The following is a 22,123-nucleotide window of genomic DNA, read 5'->3' on the forward strand; positions in this document are numbered from 1 at the left end:
ACTTAAGTAGACTAAAGCTGCAATCTTACAACATTTTCCTGGGAGTAAGACCCAATGAAGACAATGGTACTTACTTCTGAGTAGACATGCATAGGATTGCATTGTAAATATGATTTTGAGGTGAGCTCAAATTGTATTTTGAATTTGTTAGGTACCTTTATTTTAATATGTATAGTAATTAATATGATCAAAATACTACAGAAAATGTTTTCATTAACATTATTTTATATTTATGCATTTTGGTTCTCTATTATATGTTTTGAAACTTTATTTGCTGTTTTTCATATCCATTCATACTATTATTTTTAAAGTTCCTCAGTACTTTTACTGACTTTTGTTTTTATTTTTCTTTCTTTTTTTTAATTAAAGAGTTTTACAGAAAGAAAAAAAAACAATTTTTTTTACAAGTATTTCCCCATCTCCCCTCCCTTCCTTACCCCCCCCCCCCCAACTTCCCAGAACAAAATACAGGGTATAACAATTAACATGCTGGCATGCTAAACTAAGCTAATAAACTAAGGATTCCTATCCCCCCCTTCACACTTTAACTCCCCTTTTACTAACTAAACATAAATACTCTTAATTTTTCTACTCATTCATAAGCTATTTGATACTTTTTAGTCCGATATTTGTTTTGAATATAATCAATCCATCTTCTCCATTCCAATATATATCTTTCTTGTGAGTGATCTTTCAAATATGCTGAAATGTTTGCCATTTCTGCCAGATTCGCTACTTTTAATGTTCATTCTTCAATAGTAGGCAAATCTTCCTTCTTCCAATATTGCGCCACCAAAAGTCTAGCTGCAGTTATTAAATTTAAAATCAATTTAGTCTCTATAACCGTACAATCTGTAATTATACCCAACAAAAACAATTGTGGAGTAAACTTTATCTTCTTTTTAAGAATATTTTGGATAATCCACCATATTTTAATCCAAAATGCTTTAACTTTTTTACAAGTCCACCATATATGATAATAAGTGGCATCATCACAATCACATCTCCAACACTTAGATTGTAAATTTGGATACATACAAGCCAACTTTTTAGGATCTAAATGCCATCTATAGAACATTTTATAAAAATTTTCTCTTAAATTTTGTGCTTGCGTAAATTTTACATTTCTAACCCATATTTTTTCCCAAGTTTCCATCATTATTGGTTCCTGAATATTTTGTGCCCATTTTATCATACAATCCTTAACTAATTCCGTTTCTGAATCTATTTCTATCAATAAATTGTGTAATCTTTTTATATGCATTTGACCTTGGTCTCTAATTTGTTTTACCAACTTTTCCTCGTTCTGCATGATACCAATTCTCTGATCTTCTTTCCATCTAGCTTGCAACTGACCATACTGAAACCAAGTTTGAATTATTCTTTCTTCTTTTAATGCGTTTAAAGATTTTAACTGCAATACCCCCCTTCCATTTTAAGAAGCTCTTTATAAGTAATCACCTTATATTCTCTATCACATGTCTGGGTATTGCCCATATAGGTATCTTATAATTTAACTTATATTGATACTTTTTCCAAACTCGTAACAAGGCATTCCTTAATATATGGCTTTTAAAGGTCTTATCCACCTTTTTATCATATAATAAATAAGCATGCCAGCCATATAACAAATCATATCCTTCAATGTTCAATATTCTTTCTTCTGTTGAGTTAATCCAATCACTAATTATTGTTAGGACAGCTGCTTCATAGTATAATCTTAAATTAGGCATTTTAAGACCTCCTCTTTCACGTATATCTTGCATTATTTTTAACTTTATTCTCGGTCTTTTCCCTGCCCTAACAAAATTATTAATACCCTTCTGCCATTCCCTCAAATTTTCATCTTTCTTGAGTATTGGTATCATTTGGAACAAAAATAGAAACCTAGGTAGAACATTCATTTTTATTGCTGCTATTCTTCCCAACAGAGATAATTGTAGTTTTCCCCAATTCTCCATCTCTTTCTGTATTTTTTGCCATAACATTTCATAATTATTTTTATATAATTTTACATTTGAGGCTGTGATATATACCCCTAGATATTTAACCTTTTTTACTATTTCAAATCCTGTTAGTCTTTCTAGTTCTTCTTTTTGCTTTGTCATCATGTTTTTAGTTATTATCTTTGTTTTTTGTTTATTTATTTTAAATCCAGACATTTGTCCATATTGGCTAATTATATCCATTAAACCTGTAGCTGATTGTACTGGTTGAGTTAAAGTAACATCCAAGTCATCTGCAAATGTTCTTAATCTATAATCATGATGTCTAATTTTAATTCCCTTTATTTTATTTGACCCTCGTATTTTATTCAGTAAAGGTTCGAAAGTTAAAATAAACAATAACGGTGATAAAGGGCATCCCTGTCTTGTTCCTTTTTCAATTTTAAAAGTTTCTGTTAAACCACCATTAATTATTATTTGTGCTGTTTGTCTCTGATATATTGCTCTAATAGATTGTGTACTCTCCAAAGTGCATCTTTTCTATTATTTTCAATAAAAATTGCCAATTCAATTGATCAAATGCCTTCTCCACATCCAAAAAGATAAGCGCTGCAGAGACTTGGTTGTTCCTTTCCAAGTATTCCAATAAGTTTACAATTTGTCTTACATTACCTTTCATTTGTCTCCCACTTATAAATCCAGATTGGTCATTATGAATCATTTGTTGCATGATTACCATTAACCTATTTGCTAATATTTTAGCAAAAATCTTGTAATCAGTATTTAAAAGCGATATTGGCCTATAATTCTTAGGTTGACTAAGGTCTTGATCCTCCTTTGGAATCAATGAGATAAAAGCTGTTCTCCATGAAGGGGGTACATCTCCTCCGGCTTGAATCTTGCAAAATAGTTCCTTAAGCGGTTCTACCATTTCTAACTGCAAATTTTTATAATAAACAGCTGTCAGTCCCTTTTATTTTTCTCTTTCATGGATGCCATGTTCTTTGGAATCTTGTTTAAACCAAGTTAATGGCCTTTTAGGCTTCCTCCACATGAATAGGAGTTCACTTTTTGAACAGTAAGAATTATATGTCATGGGAGGGGACATCGGGATTTTAGAGATGCTTAGGTGGGGCATGGCCAAAAAAAAGGTTGGGAACCACTGTTTTAGAGCAACAAAGATTAGGGGATTGGAGGATAAATCATGATGAATATTTGCAGAATGTAGGTTGTCTAGTCTAACAAAAAGAATGAGTAGTAGTCTTCCAATATTTAAAGGACTGCCACAGAGAGGAGGGGGTCAACCTATTCACCAAAGCACCTGAGGGCAGGACAATGGAAAGTTTGATAAGAAACTTATGAAAGAGAGATCCAGTCTAGAACTAAGGAGAAATTTCCTGACAGTGAGAACAATTAATCAGTGGAATGGCTTGCCTCCAAAAGTTGTGAGTGTTCCATCACTGGAGGTTTTTAAGAAGAGATTGTTTAGAGGACTTCCGGTCGGCACCGCAGGCTTCGTGGACGGTCTCCTTAGACCGCCAGCCCCGTGACTTCGTAAAAACCGCTTTGACAGCGCAAATCGGCTGTCTGGCGGCTGAAAAACCTCCCCTTTGGGAAAAGAAGGAGAGGAGAGCCGGTGGGTGAGAGTAGAGCTCCCCGAAAGTCCTCTGGAATAATTCCAGAGGCTTGGAGGGTGAGAGCTCCCCAGTCAGCCCGCCAAGAAGCTCCGAATCTGGGACAACTCTGTGTAAGCAGAGCTAGAAGCCGCGTCCGGTCCTGCTGTCAAAAAGTGAGTCTGATTGATTACAAGCGCAGGCAGAGCAGAAACAGGAGAACAAGTAACAGAGCTTAACTCTGGATTTACTTTGTTTCAAACTGAATTTCTTTGAGCTGGAGGCTGAAGATGGCGTCTTTGTTATGGTTTTGAAAGTGAAAGAAACGAAAGTGCTTATTGAGAACTTTGCATTGTAAGAGTGGATTAAAGCTGCTGGGAAGTGAGAACTTGTGGAGAAAAGACTATTTTGCCTGATAAATTAGAGACTATAAATTACAAGCATTTTAAAGTTGCATATGGACTACTCAGAGGGCTGAAAAAGTTATTTCTGACTGGTCCTCGCACTTTTGACCAGTCCTCAAACTTACGACTGTCCTCACATTTTACATTTTTGCCCTATCTTGTCACCATGGTGAAGAGAAGCAGTTGTGAAATGAGTGACACGGTTGTTAAGAATGCTACAATGGGCATAAATGATGATCAGTCATAAATGCGAAGACCGGTCAAAAGTGCGAGGACCTGTCAGAAATGACTTTTTTCAGCCCTCTGGGTAGTGCACATGGACAACTCAGAGGGCTGAAAAAGTTATTTTTGACTGGTCCTCGCACTTTTGACCAGATCTCGAATTTACGACTATCCTCACATTTTACGTTTTTTGCCCTATCTTATCACCATGGTGAAAAGAAGCAGTTGTGAAATGAGTGACATGGTTGTTAAGAATGCTACAATGGGCATAAATGTGAGGATGATCATAAGTGTGAGGACCAGTCCAAAGTGCGAGGACCTGTCAGAAATGATTTTTTTCAGCCCTCTGAGTAGTCCCTATACACATAGCCATGGCCACCCAGTCACATGACCAGCTAGCCACGCCCACCCAGTCACATGTCCTCCAAGCCACGCCCACAAAATAAGCCACGCCCACAGAACCGGTAGTAAAAAAATTTAGAACACACCCCCTGGTTGGGGGTCACCACAACATGAGGAACTGTATTAAAGGGTCGCGGCATTAGGAAGGTTGAGAACCACTGCTTTTGGAGAACAGCTTTTGTTTCACTGATTCCGAAGGAAGATCAAAATTGTATCAAACCTGAAAATTTTAGGCCAATTTCACTTTTGAACACTGATTATAAAATTTTTGCTAAGATATTAGCAAACAGATTAATGCCAGTTATGCAACAAACAATTCATAATGATCAATCAGTTTTCATAAACAGGAGGCAAATGAAATATAATGTTAGACAAATTATAAACTTATTGGAATATTTGGAAAAAAATAACCAGGTCCCTGCAGCGTTCATATTTTTGGATGCAGAGAAAGCATTTGATCGACTGAATTGACAATTTTTGTTTAAGATAATAGAAAAAATGCATTTTGGGGAGTATTTTATACACTCAATTAGAGCAATATATCAGGAACAAACAGCACAAATAATAGTTAATGGAGGCCTAACAGAAGTCTTTAAAATTGAGAAAGGTACAAGGCAGGGTTGTCCCTTGTCGCCATTGTTGTTTATCTTAACTTTAGAAGTTTTGTTGAATAAGTTACGTGAATCTGATAAAATAAAAGGAATTGTAATTAGACAGGGGGATTATAGATTAAGAGCGTTTGCAGATGACCTGGTTGTTACTTTATCTCAACCTATAGAAGTGGTTCCATGTATGTTGGACATAATAGGTTAATATGGTAAGGTATTTGGATTTAAAGTAAATCAACATAAGACAAAGATGATAATTAAAAATATGTCCATATCTCAAAGAGAAGATTTAGGGAGAATAACGGGATTTGAAATAGTTAAAAAGGTTAAGTATTTAGGAGTATATATTGCAGCCTCAAACACGAAATTGTTTAAAAACAATTATGAAGTTCTTTGGCAAAAAGTACAGAAAGAAATGGAAAATTGGAAAAAGCTACAACTATCATTACTGGGAAGGATAGCAGCAATAAAAATGAATGTTTTACCTAGGTTCTTATTTTTGTTTCAAATGATACAAGTGCTTAAGAAAGACAGAAATTTGATGGAATGGCAGAAAGGGGTTAATACTTTTATCTGGGGTGGGAAGAAACCAAGAGTGAAACTGAAAATTATACAGGATGTACGTGAAAGAGGAGGTCTTAAAATGCCTAATTTAAGATTGTACTATGAAGCGGCTGTTTTATCACAAATTAGCGACTGGTTTAACTTAACTGAAGAAAGAATGTTAAACATAGAAGGCTATGATTTGTTATATGGATGGCATGCTTATCTGTTATATGAAAAAAAAGTGGATAAAGTGTTTAAGGGTCATATACTTAGAAATGCGTTGGTGAGGGTTTGGAAAAAGTATCAATATAAACTAAACTATAAGATACTCATATGGGCAAACCCCAGACATGCAATAGAAAATATAAGTATAGAGCAAAAAACAGAGGTGATTACTTATAAAGAGCTTCTTTTTTTGGAAAGGGGTAAGCTGCAATTGAAATCTTTAGATGTATTAAAAGAAGAAGGGATAATTTATACTTGGTTTCAGTATGGTCAGCTTCAAGCTAGATGGAGGGAAGATCAAAAAATTGGTGTTATGCAAAATGAGGAAAATCTGGTGAAACAGATTAGAGATCAAAGTCAGATGCATATTAAAAGGTTGTATAATGCTTTATTGGAAATAGATTCAGAAACGGAATTGGTTAAGGATTGTATGATAAAATGGGCACAAAACTTTCAGGAACCAGTGATGATGGAAACATGGGAAAAGATTTGGGTCAGAAATGTTAAATTTACGCAAGCACAAAATTTGAGAGAATTTTTATAAAATGTTTTATAGAGGGCATTTAGATCCTAAAAAATTATCATGCATGTACTCGAATTTGCAAGCTAAATGTTGGAGATGTGAATGTGATGATGCAACCTATTATCATATATGGTGGACCTGTAAGAAAATCAAGGCATTTTGGATAAAAATTTGGTGGGTGATGCAGAATATTCTGAAAAAAAGGTTGGAATTTACTCCTCAATTGTTTTTACTGGGTATAACGACGGATTGCACAGTATTAGAGACTAAATTGATTTTGAACTTAATATCAGCAGCAAGGCTGTTGGTAGCGCAATACTGGAAGAAGGACTTTTTGCCTACTATTGATGAGTGGATACTGAAAGTAACGAACTTAGCAGAAATGGCGAAAATCTCAGCGTATTTGAAGGACTATACATAAGAAAGATATGTATCGGAATGGAGAAGATGGATTGATTATATTCAAAATAAGTATCAGACAAGAAAATATCAAATAGCGTATGAATGAACGTTAAGTATTTTTTTTTTTTAATTTGATTTATATGCCGCCCTTCTCCGGAGACTCAGGGCGGCTTACAATGCGTTAAGCAATAGCCTTCATACTTTTGTATATTTATACAAAGTCAGCTTATTGCCCCAACAAACTGGGTCCTCAATTTACCTACCTTAGAAAGGATGGAAGGCTGAGTCAACCTTGAGCCTGGTGGGATTCGATCTTACTTTAATTGCAGACAGCTGGTCTTAAATTACAGAGCTCTGTCTGTTGAGCTATCCAGGCTCCTGGAAGTAATACTTAGAAGTATTATGTTATCTATAGTGGAATTAAGGTTTCAGGGGGGGATTTAGTAGTTTGAGGATAGATAGGTTAATTTAGCTTATGATTGTTAATTGAAATACCTTGTATTTTGCTCTGGGAAGTCTGGGGGGGAGGGGAGGGAAAGGGTGGGGGGAATATTGGGGGGGGAAATTCTTTTTTTTTCTGTAAAACTTTTCAATAAAAAAAAAAGAAGAGATTGTTTAGAATGATATAGGGGCTCCTATTTGAACAGAGATTTTGACTAGAAGACTACCGCATCTCTCACAGCGGAGTAGAAATGGACCCAGATAAGGTATGGGAAGTAACTTGAGTGGCCCCCGCTACGCACAAGGAGGCAGTTACAAAGCTTCCTTGGCTTTGCTAATTTCTACAAGTAATTCATCTCAGCTTTTGCCCAGCTTGCGCTCCCCATCACTAACCAACTGAAAACCAGAGGAGGAGACAAACAAAAACCAAGCCAGCCCTTGAACTGGACCATGGAATGCCAAGTGCCATTCAAAAAACTAAGACGACTTTTTTCTGCTGAGCCATTGTTAAAACACCTGGAAAAACCTTTTGTCATCCAGGTAGATGTGACTGTTGGTGCTGTCCTACTCAGTGGGGGTTTCAAATTTTTTTACTACCGGTTCTGTGGGCGTGGTTTGGTGGGCGTGGCATGGTTTGGTGGGTGTGGCTTGGTGGGCGTGGCAGGGGAAGGATACTGTAAAATCTCCATTCCCACCCCACTGCAGAGGAAGGATACTGCAAAATCCCCATTTCCTCCCAATCAGCTGGGACTTGGGAGGCAGAGAATAGATGGGGGTGGGGCCAGTCAGAATTTTTACTACCGGTTCTCTGAACTACTCAGAATTTCTGCTACCGGTTCTCCAGAACTGGTCAGAACCTGCTGAAACCCACCTCTGGTCCTACTCCAGAAAAACAAACAGGATATCAGGTCCCATATATTTCTATTGGGATGCTGGCATTCTGGTGGGAGGGGGAGGATTGGAAGGATCTCTATATGAAGTTTCTGTTTCTATTTCCTGCTTGGAGAGATCTCTATATGAAGTTTCTGTTTCCTGCATTGCTGTGCAGTGGGTTTGTTTCCTGCATTACTGTACTGTGGAAGGGGTTTTTGTTTGCACTGCTTTAAGTTGCTGTTTTTTAAGCAGGAAGATTTAGTTCCTGCCTAGACCTCTTGCTATCACAAGCATTTCAATAAAAGCTCTTTTTGGAACAACTTCAGTTTCAAGAGTCTTGCTTTCTTGCGAAGATTTGGACAGGCAAGACCTTTTGTTGTTGTTAGTTGAGAAGTCGTGTCTGACCCATCACGACCCCATGGACAATGTTCCTCCAGGCCTTCCTGTCCTCTACTATCCTCTGGAGTCCATTTAATCTCACACCTTCTGCTTCAGACCTTACACAGGACCAATTAGAGTGCTGCACATACACCTCAAAAAAGTTGACATGAAGCAATGATGGGTGGTGTGGGAAAAGGAGGCCTATGTGATCTGCTGGGGTCTCCTCACCTGGTGCCACTTCCTAGAGGGGAATAGGATTCCATTCCAGGTGTGGACTGACCATAAAAATCTGGAAGTCCTCAAAACCCTGAGGAAATTATTCCCCAAGCAAGTGTGATGGCCTCAATACTTTCAGCAATTCAATTTCACCCTCCAATACATACCCGGAAGAAAAAAAATTCTTGGCAGACACTTCGTCAAGGCTGCCGCAATACAATGGCAGCAAACCAGAGATAGTTAAACCTTTGCTCTCAGCCCCCCAGCTAGAAGCAAGGGTGAGCACAAGCAAGAGGGGACCCCCCCTCTAGAAAACACCACTGCCTAGGCCTTTAAGCAGGCATTGGTTGATGATGAGTGGTTCTTGAACCACAAAGACTCCTGCTCCATGAAAGTTGGTTTTCCCAGGATTGGGGGGGGGGGGGGGATGACACTGTATATTCCTGTGAGCCAGAGACTTAAAATTATACAGACCTGCCATGACTCAAAAATGGCAGGACACTTTGGATTTCTAAAAACACTACACTTAGTAAAAAGGCAGTTTTTGTGACTATGCTTCAAAAAGGACATTGAAAGCTACGTCGCCAGCTACCCTTATTTGTGCGGCAGCAAAATGACAGAAAGGAAAAATGCCTGGCCTTTTACAGCCCATGGCTGAACCTTCAGCACCCTGGAGAGAGATTTGCATAGATTTTATAGAATTTATTTATTTATTTATTTTTAAATTTGTATACCGCCCTTCTCCCTGAGGATTCAGGGCGGTGAACAGCCAAATAAAAACATAAACTACAAACATTAAAATACAATTAAAAAGATATATATAAATTTGGGCCCATGATTAAAAACAATAACAAACAATTAAAAAACATTTTAAAAAGTGTTAGGCCTGGCTTGCTGGAAAAAGGTTTTAAGGGCACGGCGGAAGGCACCGAGGTTTTGGATTCTCCTTATCTCTGGGAGCAGCTGATTCCAGAGGGTAGGTGCCCCCACAGAGAAGGCCCTCCCCCTGGGGGTCACCAGCCTACATTGTTTGGCTGATGGCACCCCGAGGAGGCCCTCTCTGTGGGAGCGCACAGGTCGATGGGAGGCCGTCGGTAGCAGCAGGCGATCTCGAAGATAACTAGGTCCTATGCCATGGAGCGCTTTAAAGGTGATAACCAACACCTTGAAGCACACCCGGAAGACCACTGGGAGCCAGTGCAGCTCACGCAGGAGAGGTGTTGTATGGGAATGCCATGCGGCTCCCGTGACTACCCGCATGGCCGCATTCTGGACCGGTTGGAGCCTCCGGGTGCTCTTCAAGGGGAGCCCCATGTAGAGAGCTTTGCAGTAGTCCAGGCAACAGGTGACAAGGGCATGAGTGACTGTGCACAGGGAATCCCGATCAAGAAAGAAACTGGTGGATCAGGCGAACCTGACCAAAAGTCCCCCTGGCAACAGCCGTCAGATATTCCTCCAAGGACAGTGCGTATCCAGGAGGACTCCCAGATTGCGAGCCCTCTCCGAGGGGGCCAAAGACTCGCCCCCAATAGTCAGTGATGGAGTCAACTGACTATATCGGGGTGCCGGGAACCACAGCCCTCAGTCTTGGAAGGGTTGAGCTTGAGCCTGTGTCTCCCCATCCAGATCCGCACAGCCTCCAGGCACCGGGACATCACTTCAAGGGCATCGTTGGGGTGGCCTGGGGTGGAGATGTACAGCTGGGTGTCATCAGTGTACTGATGGTATTTCACCCCAAAGCCATGGATGATCTCGCCCAGTGGCTTCACATAAATGTTGAACAGAAGGGGCGAGAGGACCGACCCTTGAGGCACTCCACATATAAGAGGCCTCGAGGTCGACCTCTGCCCCCCTGCCAACACGAACTGCGACTGGTCAGAGAGAAAGGAGGAGAAACACTGTAACACGGTGCCCCCCATCCCCAACTCTTCCAACCGGTGCAGCATGATACCATGGTCGATGGTATCATGCCCAGAATTGCCCAAACTTGCAGGAAATACTGTCATTTGGGTATGACAGACCTGTTCTCAAAACAAAACTTCAAAAGTTCATCCCATGTCAGAAAATTTCAGACTGTGGGGTCCAATTCACCTCAAAGTTCTGGAGGGCATTCTTAGCCCTCCTGGGGACTGATCAGGGGCTGAGTGCTAGTCACTATCCAACAAATGGTGGAATTGGAACGCACGAACTTGGTTCTGGAAGATGCTTCATAAGATGCTTCATAAACTATCAGCAGGACTACTGGACTGAACTCCTGCCCTTTGCAGAGGATGCCTACAACAATGTAGTCCACTCCAGCACAGGTTCCACCCCTTCCAAGTGGTTACTGCCAAGACTTTAACCCCATGCCAGAATTTCCAGCTGAAGAACCCACTATAGCCTCCTTAAAAGACTGGATAGAAAAAATAGATGTACTTTTTGCCAACCAACTAACAAATATATGTAGGAAACACACTACAATAGTAATGTGGGACTCTACAATTATCCTGACATCAATTGGAAGACTAATTTCATACCAAGTGTAAGGTGACCAGATTTTAACATTGGTAAAGAGGGACATTGTGGGCGTGGCTTATTTTGTGGGCGTGGCTAGCTGGTCATGTGACCGGGTGGCCATGGCTATGTGTATAGGGTAAGGTGAACAGATTTTAACATTGGTAAGAGGGACACCATTGTGGGCGTGGCTTATTGTGTGGGCATGGCTTGGAGGCCATGTGACTGGGTGGGCGTGGCTAGCTGGTCATGTGACCGGGTGGCCATGGCTATGTGTATAGGGACTACTCAGAGGGCTGGAAAGTCATTTCTGACAGGTCCTCGCACTTTTGACTGGTCCTCACACTTATGACCATCCTCACATTTATGCCCGTGCAGCATTCTTAACAACCATGTCACTCATTTCACAACTGCTTCTCTTCACCATGGTGACAAGATAGGGCAAAAAACGTAAAATGTGAGGACAGTCGTAAGTTCGAGGACTGGTCAAAAGTGTGAGGACCAGTCAAAAATAACTTTTTCAGCCCTCTGAGTAGTCCATATGCACAAAAGGATACAGTAATAGAGAGGGATGAAGGAAGGGAAGGGAAATTAGAGTAGGAGTGACGGTAAGAGAGGGAGGAAGAGAGGAGGAGAAGGAGAAAGGAAGAGGAAATAGGGAGGAGAAGAAGAGGGTGGGGGGAAGAGAAAGTAAGAAGGAAAGAAAAGAGAGGTGGTAGGTTTGAGGAGAAAGATTGCTGTACAATAAAAAAGATGAAAGGGAAGAAAGCCAACCCCAAACAAATATAAAGATATTAAGATAAAGAATGAATTGTTAAACTTTAAAGAATAAAACAGAACAAATATGAATAAATAGCAATAATTAGAAACACACATACAAACATACAATGTATTTTCTTTGAACAGAATATTTGGCTGGTTCACAAATTTAAACTGTGTTTTAGTCATTTCAATTTAATTTACAATTTCTATATTTCCTTTTTGCCATATTTATTCCTCATCTATTTTTTTAAAAAAACAATATTACCCTTCATCCTCATCTCTAATCTTAATCAAATTCAATTTTTCCTTTCTATTCTATATTATATCCCTTCCCATTGTCATCTATTTTTAAATCCATCCTCACATTGGTTAATTATGTAATTATGTAATACAGTTTAATACAAATTCAACATTTTAATATAAATCAATTAGTTATATAACTATCTTTTTTGTATATTAATCAATATGAACATGAATATTCCAATTATTTCCATGCAATCCAATTTCTTACAAATCAATTAATTATACTTATCAATAATAATAAACCAAATAATTTCCCCCATATATTCCTCCAAACCACAACTTAACCATTTCTGCTTTCAACACAGTATACAATTAATAGTATCTCAATTATTACAATTCCCTAGTTAAAAAGAGCTTTTTTTTCTTTTGTGTTTTAAAATCTTGAACTCTCCTCTTTTGCCCTAAATAATTTCCCATTGTTTGCACCTACCTTTTTTGGTGAGGAAAAGGAAAATAAATCTGCTGCCTAATTTTCCAACGTTGCAAGCAAACAGCAAAGCCAACAGCCTGTTTTACTTTCAGTTTCGTTTTCAGCTTGGTTTGCACAAAGAGAAAAAAAAAAACTGCTGAGCAATTTAGCAAGAGCAGAGCCCTGCGCAAATCAGCCGAGAGGGGGAAGCCGAGCTAATCAACGTAGGGCGGCCCTTTGAAGCCCTGCAGCAAGAGTTTAAAAAGGTTTTTTCCCTCTAGCCATCAGCCGGGACTCAGGAGGCAGAATGAAAAATCGGGACTTTTTAAAAACGCCGCGGGACGCGGGACAAATTGCTCAAAAGCGGGACTGTCCCGCCAAAAGCGGGACGTCTGGTCACCTTAACCAAGTGAGAAATCAAATAGGTGCTAACCAACCTAGCTGACAACTTTGTTGTCCAAAAGGTAGAGGAAGGTACTAGAAGGACAGCCATACTGGACTTAATTCTTACAAACAGAGAAGAAGTGATAGAGGAGTTGAAACTTCAGGAACCTTGGCTGAGAGTGACCATATCATACTAGAATTCAACATAACGCAAACACAAGCAGTAGAACATGATACTAGAATCTCAGATTTTAAAAGAGCTGATTTTAACAAACTCAGAGAGAACTTGGGAACGATTCCTTGGATAAAAATCCTAAAGGGGAAAACAATTCAAGAATCTTGGGAAACTCTGAAAAATATAATCATAAAAACCCAGTGCATCACAATACTACTGAAGAAGAAAAACAAAAAATCCCATGGCTACACAAAGATCTCTCTGACAAATCGAAAGACAAAAAGCACAAGTACAAAAAATGGAAAGAGGGACACACAACTAAAGCAGAATATCAGCAGATAGCCAGAATCTGCAAAGATGAAGTCAGAAAAGCAAAGACTCAGAATGAACAAAGACTTGAAACAAAAGTCAAAGATAATAAAAAAAAGTTTCTTCCAACATATAAATAACAAGCAAAAAATCAAGGAAACAGTTGGTCCACTAAAGAGAGAAGACTGCAAGGAAGTAACAGAGAGAAAGCAGAGCTGCTTAACTCATTCTTTGCATCGGTCTTCACGTAAAAATAAACTATAGTCCAACCTACCAAAAACATAACTGTAAAAGACAGACTAGAAATAAAAGTTAACGTAAGCAAAAAAAAAAAAGGTAAGAGAACCATGATCTTGATGAATACAAATCACTGGGACCTGATGGACTACATCCCAGAATTATAAAGTAGGTGGCAGATGTCATCTCAGAGTCACTGTGCCACATCTTTCAAAAACCATGGAGCACTGGAGAATTGAAAAAGAGCTGATGTGGTTCCCATATTCAAAAAAGGAAAAAAAAAAAAACCAGACCCAGGAAACTACAGACCAATCAGCCTAAATCAATACCTGAGAAGATATGGAAAAGATAATAAAAAACTGATCTGCCAACATCTAGAAACGAGTAAAGTAATAACTAGAAGTCAGCATGGGTTTGTTAAAAGCAGATCATGCTGAACCAATCTTATTTCATTCTTCAACATAATGACTAAATTAGTAGACCAGTGAAATACTGTGGACATAATAAAATTAGACTTCAGCAAGGCATTCGACAAAGTAGACTACAACCTACTTTTTGGTAAACTAGAAAAAAGTGGAATAGATACCATTACCATCAGATGGATTACTAACTGGCTGATCCACATGGTTTTGGCCAGCAGAGGCAATGCAGGCCGGTCCTTTGATATTTCCAGGCTGGCCCCGCAGGCCAGATTTAACCACCATGTGGGCCGGATCCGGTTTGACACCCGTCCTAGATGATAGGCTCAAAGTCCAGATGGATCTTGACAGACTTGAACACTGGCCCCTATCTAACAAAATGAAATTGTCAGTCCAGCCCTGTGACAGTACTTGGGGCCACCATTCATATGGGGATTGCCATTCCACTGCTGCACACTTTCGCCGATGACCCTTCCTGTGTGCCTGCTCTCCTGGGTTGTCGGCCCCGAGGCATGCCTCTCACTTCGACTTCCCAGCCTCATGCTAGATGACATCAGGGTCATGCACTGAAGCAGTTTATCATTATCTATCACTTTAAGGAAAGATGGAGCAGCGCAGAACAACTGAAGCGGCTTGTGATGGATTGGGGAGGGATACGGGTTAATTGGATAATTGAGTGATTGCACTGAGGTGGAACTGTATGCTGCTTAAAAGGTGATGGGGAGCATGGAGCATCAGCTCCAACAAAGATTCCTTTCTGTAACACTTTAAGGTGCTCAGTTAGTACTGATATCAGGATAAACAAGCTTGGTTACTGTTTTTGCGTGCTGAGGTTTATTTTTCCAGTCTTTACGGAACCTGACAGAAATTCAATGTAGAGAAAAGTAAAATCTTACACTTAGGCAAGAAAAACCAAAAGTACACATATAGATTGGGTGAAACCAGGCTTAATAGCAGTAATTGTGAGAGGGATGTTGGAGTCTTAATGGACAATCAGCTAAATATGAACCAGTAGTGTGTAGCGGCAGCTAAAAAAGCCAATGCAATCCTAAATTGCATTAACAGAGGGATGCAATCAAGATCAAGTGAGGTACTAATATCACTCTATAAAGCCCTAGTAAGACCATACCTAGAGTACTGCATCCAGTTTTGGTCACAACACTATAAAAAAGATGTTGAGACTCTAGAAAAAGTGCAGAGGAGAGCAACTAGGATGATTAGGGGGCTGGAGACTAAAACATATGAAGAACGGTTACAGGAACTGGGCATGGCTAGTCTAGTGAAGGACCCAGGGAGACATGGTAGCCGTCTTCCAATACTTGACAGGCTGCCACAGAAAGGAGGGAGTCAAGCTATTTTCTAAAGCACCTGAAGGCCAGACAAGGAATAATGGATGGAAACTGACCAAGGAGAGATTCAATCTAGAAATGGGGAGGAACTTTCTGACAGTGAGTATAATCAACCAATGGAACAGCTTGCCTTCGGAAGTTGTGGGAACTTCATCACTTGAGACTTTCAAGAAAAGATTGGACTGCCATTTGTTAGAAATGGTGTAGGGTCTCCTGCTTGAGGGGGGGTTGGACTAGATGACATATAAGGTCCCTTCCAACTCTGTTAATCTGTTTTCAAAAAAAGTACTCAGCATGGCTAGTCTAGTGAAGAGAAGGACCAGGGGAGACATGATAGCAGTGTTCCAATATTTGAGGGTGTCAGGCGTGCCTCTGTTCAGAACCCAAGAAATAAAACCCCCAACTCCATGTTTGTAGAGAAGAGGTACTTTTACTGAGTTTGAAATGATAGCAATGAAAGAAAAGCAAGATCTGAACCAAAAGGGGGGAAAGTTACATATTGAAAGTTTCCCAAAATCCCTCCCCCCAAGGACCCAGGCTGAATGTCCAATCCCCATCCCATATGGTGTCACGTGAGGCACATCTTCAGGTGTTTTTTTCCATCTGGTATTCTGGAACGGTTGACTTTGACTGGCTATAAACATCTCCATTGAGCTGCGCAGTAGATCATGAGAGCATCCTTCCCCTTTTGTTCCCTCCAGCTCACTTCCCCACCCAAATGGCAATCTCCCCCCCCACCCCCACCCCCGCTACTATGGCAGCCAATAGGAGAAATTTTCTGATAGTGAGAGCAATCAATCAATGGAACAACTTGTCTTCAGAAGTTGTGGGAGCTGCATCGCTGGAGGCTTTCAAGAAGAGATTGGACTGTCATCTGTCAGAAATGGTGTAGGGTCTCCTGCTTGGGCGGGAAGTTGGACTAGATGACCTACAAGGTCCCATCCAACTCTATTAATCTGTAAACTCTGGAAAGTCTCTCTTCCCACTCCTCCAGCAATCGCTTGTCATTGCCAAAGCTGTAAGAACTTGCCATACTGTAGAGATCACCAACTCTTGAGCGCAGTATCATTTCATTTGTTTCATTTAAAAAAACAAACAAACACAAAACAGTTAGTGTAGCCCATAGTTTAACCCTTCTGGCTGGCTAGGAATGTGAAGATGTGCTGGGGCTGAGCTTGAAGCAGGACTACATTAGTCAATGCAGAAACTATACAGACGTCTGTACCTCTTTCAGTGAAGGACTGAAATAACTGCTAGTTCTGGAGTAGAAAAGCTTGAGGAACAGAAGGAAAATATGTCATCCTACTCGTTTGGTGTGGCTAAAAGGACAAAATCAGGCACCAGGAAATGACAGGAGTCTGAATTGTTCTTTTCAGGCACTGCTATCATTTATCACCCCCTGTGTAGAGTTTAGTAAAGTGCTTTTCTGTTCTCCTTTGCAGCTTCAGGGTTATTTCATGTCACAGCAAGCTAAAGGGAAAGGATTAGCCACTGTCTCTCAATTTCAATGCCCCTGACAGGCAGTCAATTCCAGATCTGAAAACACCAAGTCTGCTTGAAGGCCAGTAATTCCTGATCCTTTTGCACAGCCAGAACTATGGTAATACTGTGCCACATCCATTATGCAATGCTTTACAGTTTGTGGCAGGAGGAATAGTTCCAGCAGGTCTTCTGTAAGATCTTCTAAGACAGCAGCTGGTGCTAAAAGCATCTACAAGTTTCTTGACTGTGCTTGCCAGATAGTAAAATTTATTACAGAAGTGATTTGAGGGCGCTGTACCTATAGTAGGCAACACCTCATGATCAATCCAAGTTTTAGTTACAGAGACTCAGCATTAAGGACCTTTGGGAGTTGCTAATTGGGTAGGAGGTGCCTGGGAGATTCCCTGGCGATGACGCAGACTTTTTTCTTCATCCTGTAAGAAAAAACACAAAACATTGCTGTGAATCAGATACCACTACCAGTGGAGCATTGCCACCACATAGTTAGGTCATATCCTTGTATAACATTCAGGACCAATGCTAAAAAAAATGATCTACTTTAATGTTATATTGGACAGCAATTTGGACTATTCACCGGGTACTAAACTGCCGGGGGGAGAGAAAAAAATATATAGAAGGGGGTTGCCAAAGGAAGGAATCATGATGAGAGAAGAATTAGGCTTTCAGGACATATGGAGAGAACGACACCCAGAGACGAGACAATATACATTTCACTCTTCCAGGCATAAGTCATGGTCGCAGATCGACATGGCCTGGATGACACTACAATTAGAGGAATACGTTTCTGAGATAGAGATTGGGGTTAATGATTGGGCTGACCAGAGCCCCTTGCTTGTAACATGGAGGGGCCAACAGAAAAGGAAAAGATGGAAGATGGATGTGAGGGTGCTGAAGGATGAGGAAGTTGTGACCTGGATCAAGAGAGAAACAGAATATTTCTTTAGAGAGAATAAGAAAGAGGATACTAGCCTGCAAAATAATTGGGATACTTATAAGGCGCTAATTAGGGGATTGGTAATAAAATATACAATAAGGAAGCGAAGATTGGAAAGGAAGGAACGATCAAGCTTAATGGATGGTTTAGAACAGGTGGAAAAAGGATTACGAAACAAATCGATGGATCAGGCATTATTAGAGGAAAAAAATTCAATTCGCTATAAAATAAATTTAATGGACCAAGAAGATGTAGCTGAAAAATGCAGGTGGGTCAAACAAGGTTATTTTGAAAACGCTAACAAGCCGGGAAGATAGCTAACTTATTGAATTAAAAAGTTAAGTGAAAGAAGTAAAGTAGGTGGTTTGAAGGACGCAAATGGAAGATGGGTAACTGACAGGGAAGGTATGAAGGGAATTGTACAGAAGTTTTTTATGGATTTATACAAGAGAGAGGAAGGGTCAGACCAAGAGATGGAGAAATATATAGAGGGGCTGGATCTTCCAAAAGTGCCGGAAGAGTAAGACAAATACTTAACAGGGAAATTTCAGAGAAGGAGGTGGAAGAAGCAATTGGGAGGCAGAAATTAGGGAAAATTCCAGGGACAGATGGGATTCCTATGGAATTCTATAAGGAAACTCTTGGTATAGTGGGACAATATATGACTGAAGTCTTTAATGGAATCATCGTGGAGGGTCGGATCCCAAATTCCTGGACGGAGGCATATATTTCCTTGATTCCCAAGGCAGAAACAGATTCATCGCTGATCCACAATTACAGGCCTATATCCCTTTTGAATACTGATTATAAGATCTTCACTTCAATTTTAGCAGGGAGAATGAAACATTTTTTAAACCACTACATACATAGAGACAAGAATGGGTTCTTGCCACATAGACAAATAAGGGATAATGTGAGGACGATAATAGATGCAGTGGAGTACTATGAAACGTTTTCGGATAAGGAAGTAGCATTCATTTTTGTAGATGCTCAGAAGGCCTTCGATAGGGTTAGGTGGAAATTTATGTTTGCTTTGTTAGATAAAATGGAATTTGGAGATAATTATATACGGGCAATAAGATCGATCTACACAACTCAAATAGCTAGAGCTTTAATTAATGGGGAAGAAATGGAATTTCTTCCATTTCTAATAGGATTGAAATTGGAAAAGGCACAAGACAAGGATGCCCACTGTCCCCACTTCTATTTATCTTTACACTAGAACCTCTGCTACGGGAAATTAGGAAGAATCAGGGAATAAAGGGGCTGAAGGTGAGATCTGAAGAATATAAAACTCAGGCATTTGCGGATGATTTGGTTTTTATTGTAGAGGATCCATTAGAATCAGGTAAAAAATTGCTTCAGGAGATAGAGAAGTATGGTAGAGTTGCAGGTCTCCGAATCAACAAAGACAAGACGAAGATTATAATAAAGAATATGACACGAAATTGTTGGAATGAATTGGAGAGAGAATTGGGCCTTCAACTGACTAAAAGAATAAAATACTTGGGTATTTGGATGTCTTCTAAAAATATGTCTATTATGGCAGATAATTACACAAAGTTGTTAGCCCAAACAAAGACAGACCTAGAAAAGTGGGAACACCTGCAACTCTCCTTACTTGGTAGGATAGCTACAATTAAAACCCACGTACTTCCGAAATGGAACTACTTATTTCAGACTGCCCCCGCGAGACTGGATAGTGGTTTTTTTAAACTGCTAGATAATTATGTGAGGAAATTTGTGTGGCAGAAGAAGAAGCCCCGGATAAAACTCAAAATGCTCCAAGAGGCTCCATGTGGTCTACCGAAATGGAAGTTTTACTACCAAGCGGCTAATTTAACTTGGATCAGAGACTGGATGCTTTTAAATAGGAAGAGGACTCTTACATTGGAAGGTTATGATTTGTGTCAAGGTTGGCACTATTTTCTATGGAGGGAGAGGGGCAAGAAATGTGGAGAGTTTAAGAGACACTACCTCCGGAGAATATTATTAGAATCTTGGGAAAGAGTTAGGAACAGGCATTATTCAATGATTCCGATTTGGTTTTCCCCATTAGAGGCAGTAACACATGCGACACTATATAATAAGGAAATACCATTGACTTATCAGGATTTGCTTGACCCGCAAGGGGAATTGAAGACCCGAGAGGAACTTACAAAACAGGGCAAAAAGGAAGACTGGTGGGCGTATGCCCAAATACAATCGAGAGTCAGAAGGGACCAAAGAAAGGGGGGAATATATAGGTCATGACAGGAGTTAGATAAAATCTTATTGGGAATTGAAAAGAAATTACTTTCAAGGTGCTACCAGTTTTTAGTATCACGATGGATTGGTGAGGAGGTGATTAAGGACACTATGATTGCCTGGGGGAAGAACCTCGGATTTTCTCCAAATCTGGATAAATGGGATGAGATATGGAATAGGTTTATGAAACTTACTTTGTCAACTCCCTACAAGGAAAATATTTATAAAATGGTCTATCGTTGGCATATCCCCCTGGCAAGAATCGCAAGAATGTTCCCGGGAGTTTCTCAGGCATGCTGGTAGTGTGGGAATGATTGTGGGACGTACTACCACCAATGGTGGACATGCCCCAAAGCAGGCAAATATTGGTCCAAGGTTCAGAACTGGATAGTGGAAATTACAGGATATAATATAGAGCTGAAACCAGAGATATTTTATTAGGAATGAAACCAGACAAAATAACTAAGGAAAAATGGTATTTGATCCTCCACATCACTACTGCAGATAGGATACTATACACGCAAGAATGGAAAAACAAATTGATACCCACAGAAAATAAATTGATTTGGAAAATTACAGAATGTGCAGAGGCAGACCAGTTAACGAAATTACTTAGGAACCAAAAAGATTCTGATTATTACAAATGTTGGAATTTATGGTATAATTGGGCGAAAGAAAAGAGAGGGAAATGAAATGGATTGTATTAGTGGTATAGGCGCAGATTTGTGTACGTTAGTTGCAATAACCTTGTATGTATATATGTAAAGTATTGTATTTTTAAAAATGAAAATAAACTTTATTAAAAAAAAAATGATCTACCAGTGCAGGGGTTATAGGATTTAGTAAGATTCCTCTCAAGTCAGTGGAATGCCAAACACAGTGCCAACATGATAGGTATGCTAGTGTCATGGGGCTTATTTTGGATTTGGTGAATCAACACTATAACAAATTTTCTCCCCTGTTCAGGAAAGGCCAGAAAAATATAATTTAAAAAATCTTAGACTTAGTCTCAGGGAGATCCCCTCCCTCGAAAGAACGTAACACAACTCTGAAATGTTTCCTTAAAGCATTGTGCAACTGAAAACAGATTTTGCTTCCCATCCTAGATAAGACTGACCCAGAAGTCTCCATTTCACCAAACCAAAAGAAAACTTTATGATAAGGACCAATATTCCATTCCCAGTTGTGCAAGGAGACATCAAACAACGGGACAGAGGCAAGCTGATTTCATATCAAAGGTGGGTGGGAGGCTGTATTTTAGACCAGGGCCTGCCAGCCCCAGGTCCATGAGCTCATGTCTATATTTATGCAAGCAGCGTGCATGCACGTGAAACCATTCCCTCTCCCCCACTCCCACCGGTGCTGGTCTGGAGAGCTGGAAAGGTTGGGGACCACTGTTTTAGACAAGGGAAAGACAAATTTGGCAACTTTCAAAAATCTGTTTCTGCCAAAGCAAAAATTCCTCGTTAAGAATACCTAACATTTATTTATTTTTCATTTATTTGATTTTATCCTGCCTTTATTTTTTTGTTAACTCAAGGTGGCATACATACCTAATGATCCCTCCTCCAATTTTCCCTACAAAAACCATTCTGTGAAGAGGGGTTTGGATGAGAGACAGTGAGTGACCCAAAGTCAACCAGCTGGTTTTCATACCTAAAGAGGGTCTAGAATTCATAGTCTCTTGATTTCTAGTCCAATATCTTAGCTGCCACATCAGTCTGACACTACAACAGATGAAAAGGGAAATGAAAGTAGGAGCTTATAGATTGGGAAAAAAATGTGCAATTTGATAGA

The 22,123-nt window shown here is 39.8% G+C and overlaps 1 protein-coding gene across 21 annotated transcripts in view; it reads right to left on the reverse strand.

The window, feature by feature from the left end:
• Nucleotides 1-16,052: 16,052 nt before the first annotated feature.
• The window catches only part of PNPLA6 (patatin like domain 6, lysophospholipase), a 142,445-nt gene continuing 136,374 nt past the window's right edge, over nt 16,053-22,123 (reverse strand). For 15 of the 21 annotated variants that reach the window (XR_015732800.1, XR_015732799.1, XM_087888516.1 and 12 more), the window contains one exon: nt 16,053-17,558. Coding sequence is in view for 18 of the 21 variants with exons in the window: in XM_087888516.1 (XP_087744642.1) it covers nt 17,478-17,558 (81 nt within the window). In the remaining 3 variants the exon portion in view is untranslated. Of the gene's footprint in view, nt 17,559-21,879; nt 22,054-22,123 lie in introns of all 21 variants that reach the window. The other 6 variants (XM_087888518.1, XM_087888515.1, XM_087888512.1 and 3 more) reach the window with 2 other exon arrangements.

This window comes from Pantherophis guttatus, chromosome 2, assembly GCF_059756535.1.
Source record: "Pantherophis guttatus breed Tessera chromosome 2, ASM5975653v1, whole genome shotgun sequence".
Taxonomy (NCBI): domain Eukaryota; kingdom Metazoa; phylum Chordata; class Lepidosauria; order Squamata; family Colubridae; genus Pantherophis; species Pantherophis guttatus.